The sequence below is a fragment of the Mustela nivalis genome, assembly GCF_964662115.1.
Source record: "Mustela nivalis genome assembly, contig: HAP1_SCAFFOLD_2496, whole genome shotgun sequence".
NCBI classification, from domain to species: domain Eukaryota; kingdom Metazoa; phylum Chordata; class Mammalia; order Carnivora; family Mustelidae; genus Mustela; species Mustela nivalis.
In genome coordinates, this window is record NW_028134169.1 from 51317 (window position 1) to 58808 (window position 7492).

Consider the following 7492-nt stretch of genomic DNA (forward strand, 5'->3'; position numbering starts at 1 on the left):
ACAGAGAAGGAAAGCCACCCCGGGCTCCAGAGCCTCCTACTGGTGCCAGCAGGTGGTGCTGTGAGAAGAGTTTCAGCAGTCAGAAGCAAGGCGGTGGGGGGGGGGGGCGGAGGCGGGGCGGCAGGAGGGCCTGGGACACCCCCCCCCACCCGGAGTGGTTTCCAGGGCAGAAACCTCTCCACCTCAGTCCCCACCGTGCCATGTCTGCAGCAAAGGCCTGGCTGGTTGAGCGGACCCTCTAGAAGAGGAGGGTGCGGGGGGGAGTGCACCCCAGCACATTTGGGCTGGGGGGGAATGGGCCTGGGGGCTCCACAGCAAACTCCTTGGCCCTGCGCAAGGTCTGGGCAAGGAAAGGTCGGGCCTTCGACAATCACATTCTGAGCAACCCTCAAAGGAGCCGCCTGGAAAGCCCTGGGCCCAGTGCACATCCAGGTACGTGCGCAAACACGCCGTGGGGCGGCAGGGACGCCCGCCAGCTGGAAGTTTCCACGGCAGATTCTTGTAGCACCTTTGGTTGAGAACTGAAGGGCCCTTTAGCTACTGGGAGGCCCAGGTAAGGTGAGGTCCCTGCCGACCCCTCCCACCCCTGAGATGGGGAGGAGGAAGGAGCCAGGCGGGTGGAGCCTAAGGGGACCTGCTCAGGTCAGGTCCAGCAGTGGGCAGGAAGACCCAGGCCTCTGGCCCTGCTCTCACCACCCTCACTGACCTCTGACTGGGCTTTGCCATCCCTGGCCCTCCTACCCAGGTCTGGAGGGGAAGGGACAGCGCCTCCACTGGGGGGGGGGGGTCTCCTAGGGGCCCCACAGCTGCCGGGTTAGCACCGAGAAATTCAGATGCTGTGCGTGAGAGCTGAAAGCAAGCTGGGGAGACAGAGCAGGATGCGGAGCAGGCAGCTGAACCCCAGGTTAGGGGGCTCCCTGGGAGCCACCCAGCAGGCCTCACTGGGCCCCAGGGGCCAAGAAGGACTTCCAAGTGCCCTCACCCCACCCCAGCCCTAACGCGTTCCAGGACTGCTGCTCCCATTGGGCTCGTGGGAGGGGGGTGCTCCAACTGCCCAGCCCCATCCCGGAGGGGCAACACTGAGCCATTTGAAACAAGCAAAGCACAGGCAGAGGTGTCTGAGGGCGGGGATGGGGGCAGGAGCAAGAGGATGACTTTGGGCAGGAGGGCCCCCCCCAAGCCCCCCTCCTTGGTGGAGCCCCCCTCACTTGCTCACCCCACCGCTGCCACCACCCCCAGTGGCACCTGCTACTCCAGTAGCCACCTTCTCGAAATCCTCAGGGTTGCAGAATTCCTTGATAGTGACTGTCAGAAGGTTGCTGGTGACATCGGTGACAACCACATTGGAGCAGGGTGACATCTCAGGGCGCCAGTCCCCAGCCTCAGGCTCAGAGGCGGCACTGGCAGGCTCGGGGGCCGCGGGCAGCGCCAGGCTGGTGGCAGCAGGGACGTCGGGAAGCACCCGCTTGCTGGTGGCCGCGACCTCAGGAGGGATGGACAGGTCAAGCACTTCAGGCTCCCGCCAGTCGGGAGCAGTGGGGCTCACGGTCTCAGGGAGCAGCTTGGGGGGCACATCGTGGGGGTCGGACGAGGACTGCGGCGCTGGCGAGGGGCAGCTGGAGGAGCTGGAGCTGCGGGCATCAAAGGGGGCCGCAGGGGCAGCCAGGAGCAGCCCTGGGCTGGGAGGGGCCGCAGGGTCAGCCTTTCCCGCCGGCGGGGGAGGCGGAGGGCCGGGCGGGGGCTTATTGTAAAGCGCGAAGGGGCCGAACTTCATGTGGCGGATCTGGGTGCGTAGGATGCTCTCGCTGAACTTCTTGCTCTTGCCGATGACCCGGTTCCTCGAAGGGACCTTGGGGCGAGCGAGTGCTCCAGCCCCCTGCCCAGGGCCCCCGCCGCCACCAGTACCCTTGTCGATGACCTTCAGATTGAGGATGATGCGGTTACGCTTGGGCTCCCGAGGCTTCACCTTGCGGTTGATGATGCGCACCGTCTCGGAGAAAGGCGAGATAGGGGGGCGCAGGCCGGGACTGCCACCCTGGGGGTCAGGGCGGGGCAGGGGGCGGCGGGACATGCGGTGGCAGCGGCGGATGTCCTTCTTGAGCCGGTGCACAGCTGCGCTGGAGTGCAGCTTGGGCGAGGAGGCGCTGACGCCCGGCTTGACAGAGAAGTGCACATCGCTGATGCGGAGGGCCTCAGCCTGGGCCCGCGCCTGCGTGGCGGGGAGGTGGCGGGCGGTGAGCAGGGGCGGGGCTTCCTGCTGACCTCCCCTGGGCGTGTCCCCCTCTCCCCCCCCCCCCGCCACCCTGTGCCTGCCACCCCCAAGTCCGATCTCATTAAACCATCCTGAGAGGCCGTCAGAGAACCCGCGGGTCCCCCAACCCTGTCTTAAGAGACAAAATGAAAGGGACTCAGGTGAAGCAAAGTGCACGTCTGAGGGCCCCGTCAACCCTTGTCCAAGCGGGACTCTAAGTCCTGCTACTTTTGAAGGCCTGGGTCCCTGGGACAGCTGGACGGGCAGCTGCGCTGGCTGACACAGGAGTGAAGGCAACCAGGCCACTGCCTGGGAAGAACTCGGCTCTGTGAAGGATCCCAGCCTCGGCGGGCACCCCCCCCACACACACACACAGACAGATTCTTGGTGCCAGAAGGAAGAGGGAGGCCCCTCCCCACTCCACCCCACACCCCAGGGCCACTGACCTACTTGCAGGGTCCCAAAGGCTCTGTCTACACTCTCTGCTTCTGGACAGGCTGCACCTCCAGCTTGGACCTGCGTCCCGGGCTGATCGTCCCCTCTGGGACCACCTCTTGGCCCTCTCAGCCCCTCCTGTACCCTCGCAGCCCCTCCCATTTCCCCTCTTGGGTCTGATACACGTCTGCCTGCCCAGGATCTGGCTCAAGGTCCAAGGCTGAGCAAATCAGGGCCAACAGATTCCAAAGCCAACACCTCAAGCCTAGGTTGGAATCTACCCCACTGAGACAAGAATCTAGTGCCAGGACAGGCTGGGTGGTGGTGTTGGTGGGGGGTGGGGGGGGCAGGATGGTTGAGCAGGCCTGCTGGCAGCCAGGGAACCTTCTCTGGCTCCTGGGCTCAGCTGTACTCCCAAGTGTGAAATCTGTAAACCCCCACCACTGAGTTCAGGGCAGGGGACTCACAGGGTCCTATAAACTGCCACCCCCCACCCCCCGCGGCCAGCCCGTCCTTCACTAACAAAGTACTAGAGTCACAAGACTGCTCCGACTCCCAACACACAGCCTCTCCCCCAGGGGCTGCCCGCCCTGGAGAAGACAAGGGGAAGGCAGTGAGGATGTTGGGGGACTCAGTGTAACAAAAAACGGATGGGGCCTGGAGGAGCACAGCTTAGAGGCACAGGCCTGTCCCGGAGGTGGTGCTAAGACCAACAGGGAAGGCACAGAGTCCAGTGAGGAGAAGATGCAGTGGTCAGGGGACTAAAAGCAATGGCTGATCAGTCACACTTCCTGGGGGACACTCGCTAGGCAGTATCTGCCTCAATCCAGGTGGGAGACAGTGGTGGCCGAGGGGGAGGACACACTCCCACGGTCCATCTGTGAGCTCCCCGAGAGTGAGATCTGCTCTGGGGTCTCTCCACCACCTCCCCCACAGCACTAGACGCTTAACTGGTCCCTGTAAGGTAGCCTGCGTGCGCCTCAGACAAAACTAGGTTGTATCTGACCACAGGTCCCCGAAGCGCTGTTTGCAGACTTATTTGCTGAATTAGCAAGGTCTATAGAAGGTGGGAAAAACACTTTTTATGCTATGTGGCCCTCCTGGCCTCTCTTGGAGGGGGTCTCCTGGGGCTGCTTGGCCAATAATGCCTTTGAGCACTAGGTGGCAGCACCGGTATTCCAGCGTGTCCCACACCGGCAATGCCCCCCCTCCTGGGCACCAGCCAGTAGAGCCAGGCCGCGGCTCCCTCACATCCCTTCTCAGACAAAGGCAGGAGGGGGCCAGCCTCAACTTGGCATGGCAAGCAAGGTTCATCCCCAAGGAAGCTTGGGGGAATCTCCACTCTTTCTAACCCCTGCTCCCCCACCCCCGGAGGGGTTAGCGTTCACGCCATCCACAGGCTGCCTGAGCTCTCAGACCTCTGTCCTCCTGGCTCTGCCCAAGCCCAGGGCTGATGGTTCCGGAGACGAGGCAAAAGTGGGCAAACCTCACACCTGGGATGACACTCTGGCTCGGTGGGCCATCACCTACGGTCAGATAATACATGCTACCTGCTCTGCCCAGCGTTTGGCACAAAGCCCATACTCAACAAATACCAGATTTCTCGCTCCACGGAGGTGGGGGGGGGGGCAGGGGATTGATGAGTGATAATCTTTTACTAATACATGGTTTCCAAACCTTTTATGAGGAACATGCCTCACTTTATAGCTTCTAAATATATATGTATGTATGTATGTATATATATATATACATACATACATACATATATATTTAAAGACTGGTTTACCCTTTCTCTTCCTCTTTCCTCCCAGGCTGAGAATCTGTGAAGGTAGGACCTGGGTCTGCCTGTGAATTAAAAAGGCCAACCGCAGCCACTGTGTTTGCTGCACTCTGATGGGATGAGAGGCACGGTTCTGAGGGGTTGGCCTGTATGTACCATAGACCACAGCACAGAAGTTTAGAGATCTGGACCCTGCCGCTGACTCTCTGTGACCGTGGACCAGTGCCACAACCTCCCTGGCCTTCGTTTTCCTAGGTGTAAAATGGGGCTAAGTCACAACCTACCTCACGGGCTCCCGTCTGCCTTCAGAACAGCTCCAGGCAGTAAAGTAAAGGCTGAGTATCATTTGTTTACTAAACACACCCCCTCTCAGCGACCCACAGAGCCATGGGCCAAACTGGTCTCCATCACCCCTTGCCAACATCCACATCACTCTCAGGTCCACTCAGCTGCCTCTCCACCCCCTCCCCGACCACCTCTGCGGCCTTCATCGTCTCCTCAGTGTCCACCTTGTCCCCTCCACCGGATGTGTGTACTCTCTGAGGGACAGGGGGAGGAAAAGGAGCCAGAATGAAGGCAGGAAGCTGGGTGGTGGGCCCTCGAGTTAAGTCACCTCTCCCCTCTGGGCCTTGATTTTTTTTATCTGGGTAATGGGACTAATACTCCTTCATAGGGTTGTTGAGAGGATTAAAGGAGATAATCCAGGTGAGGATTTAGTGCCCTGTTAGAATCAGGGAGGGGGGGGGGCATTTCGTGAATCCAAGCTCACGGTCATTACTCACTTGACCGCTAGAGGGCGCTCCAGCTGCGCTGAGAGGCTGTCACACAGCCCTCCCGCCCTCCAGCTGCTCCGCCCCATCCCTCCTCCTCTAAGAAGCATCAAGGGTTAAGGGCGCTCCTCCATGGATCCCCTAATGTGTGTCGGTTGGGAACAGTAGTCATGGAAATAGGTCATTCTGGAAACCAAAGGTTCTTTCATGTCTGCTTTAAGTTCAAACCCTTAGCCAGGCACAGACCTTTTGGGGTGGGGGTGGGGCTGGAGAGGCCCACCCCAACTTCATGGGGCTTTGGGCCTTTTGCAAGAACTGGAGATGCTGAGGCTGTGCCTTCTGCACAGTCTCTTTCCTGCAGAGTTCTCCCTGCCCTTCCGGTGCCGATCACCTGAGTCACAGGCTGTCAGGGTGGGAAGGGGTCCCAAGGCAATGTTAGCACTATTGGGCTGACTATGGTGTCCCACGGAGGCCCGCCTGCAGTCTTGCCCATCTCCTAGGGTCATCTCACCTTAGCTCTCGACTCTGACCTTTCTCACTAAGAAAAATCAAACAATCCCCCCAAAAGCCCTAAGATGGCTTCCTCTGGGGCTAGGTCTCCCTCCCGTGCCAAGGCTAATGTGCTATGCTCCCACTCCCCCCAGGCCCCATCCTCATTAGAACCTCCAGAGACAGCAAGAGGGGGGCGGAAAGCGTTGTGGGGGGGAGGCAGTGGCCCGGCCCAGGTGACAAAGTAAAGTGATCTAAGGTCAAATTCAAGTTGCATTCCCCAGCGAGGAGGCGAGGCACACAGAACAAATCCTAAGACAGAGAAGGAAGCTGAGGGTAGGGAGGCAAGTGGCCCCCAAAGGCTTCTCCGGTTCCCAGCCCTGAGGGAAACTACATTTACTCTCCCCACGGATCCTAATTCCAGGCAAAGCCCTATCAGCTCAAGGCTGGGGGAGATGAGGGTTTGCCTCATCTGATTTGTAACCTCCCTGCTACCCGCTCAGGTAGACAGCCCCCACCTGCCTCACCCACCCCCATTCTGGAGCCCCGCTGGCCTGCCCCAACCCTGGTTTCTTCAGCGAGGATTATCCTCTTCCCTCACTCCCCACTCCCAGGCCCCTCTTGCTAAAGCTGGAGCTGGCCAGGGCCGGCTGCCAGGGGTTCGGTCTGGGGCTCACAACCACCCCCTGCCCAGCTGGGGCCCCTCTGGAAAGGTCCGCCTGCCCGGGCAGCCGAGGATCTGTCCCTCCCTTGCAGGCCCCGTGCTGCGCCAGGGCTAGGGGCCCGAGAGGGGGCTGCTGGGGCTGGGCCAGGTTACCTTCAGGAGGAAAGTTTTGGGTTTGGGTCCCCTCTTCTTGGGCCCATACAGCTCACGCTCCCTCTCCCTGCGGCCGAGAAACGCCAAAGGTTAAAAAGAGCCCCTTCGCGGGCCCCACTCCGCGCTGCCCTCCCCAGTTCTCCCGCTTCTCCCGCTTCCCCCGCGTCCCCGCGCGGCGCCCCAGCCGAGCCTTGGCCCCGCCGCCCCTGCCAGCTCCGCAAACTCACTTCTGCTCGAAGGCTGCAATGAGCCGCGAGTCCAGGATGTTCTCCTCAGGCTCCCAAGTGCTGTACCTGCCGAGTCACACATGCACAAAATAAAAATGAAAACCTAAGAGGCAGAGGCACATGCGAGGCAGCAAACGTGCACACTTACCCCCTCACCCCCCGCCACCGAAGGAAAAAAAAAACGGCCCTGGCTGTCCGCTGTCTCCCCTCCCCCCTCGCGCCTGGACCCCAGTGGCACTTACTTGATGGCCCATCCCTTCCATTTCACCAGGTACTCGATGCGTCCCTGAAAAACAGAGAAAAAAAGGGGGGGGAGTGGGGGTGGGGAGGATGCGGGGACTCGAGGAGGCGGCGGCGCGGGGGTGGGCGAGAGAGCCCTGGTTAGCGGGACCACTTGGCCCCGACGGGCCGCGGACCCGGACACCGGCTGCGGGGCAAGGCGTCCCGCCTCGGGAGGCGGCTCACCTTTCGGATCCGCCGTTTGATGATGGATTCGGCCGCGAAGACCCGCTCGCCCACTGCAGACAGCTCCATCTTGCTCAGCGGCACCCACAGCCCATAATACTCCCAGCTCCCGCGGCCGGTGCTGCACCGCTCGCGCACGCGCCGCAGCGCACAGGCCCCGGCGGGCGGGCGCGCGGCGGGGCGCGCGCTCGTGTTCCAGCTGCGGGCCGTCACGTGACCCCTCGGGGCAGGCGCGCCGTTGCCAGGACCTCCCCCTCC

At 61.5% G+C, this 7492-nt stretch overlaps 1 protein-coding gene across 1 annotated transcript; it reads right to left on the bottom strand.

Moving 5' to 3' along the window:
- Positions 1-16: 16 nt before the first annotated feature.
- On the bottom strand, positions 17-7427 carry CBX6 (chromobox 6). The gene is made up of 5 exons (XM_082751135.1): positions 7235-7427; positions 7012-7055; positions 6770-6835; positions 6543-6609; positions 17-2209 (listed from the first exon to the last, which is right to left on the bottom strand). Exons 1-5 carry the CDS (start codon positions 7301-7303, stop codon positions 1205-1207), a joined length of 1251 nt encoding a protein of 416 aa, XP_082607261.1. The 5' UTR covers positions 7304-7427; the 3' UTR covers positions 17-1204.
- Positions 7428-7492: the final 65 nt, after the last annotated feature.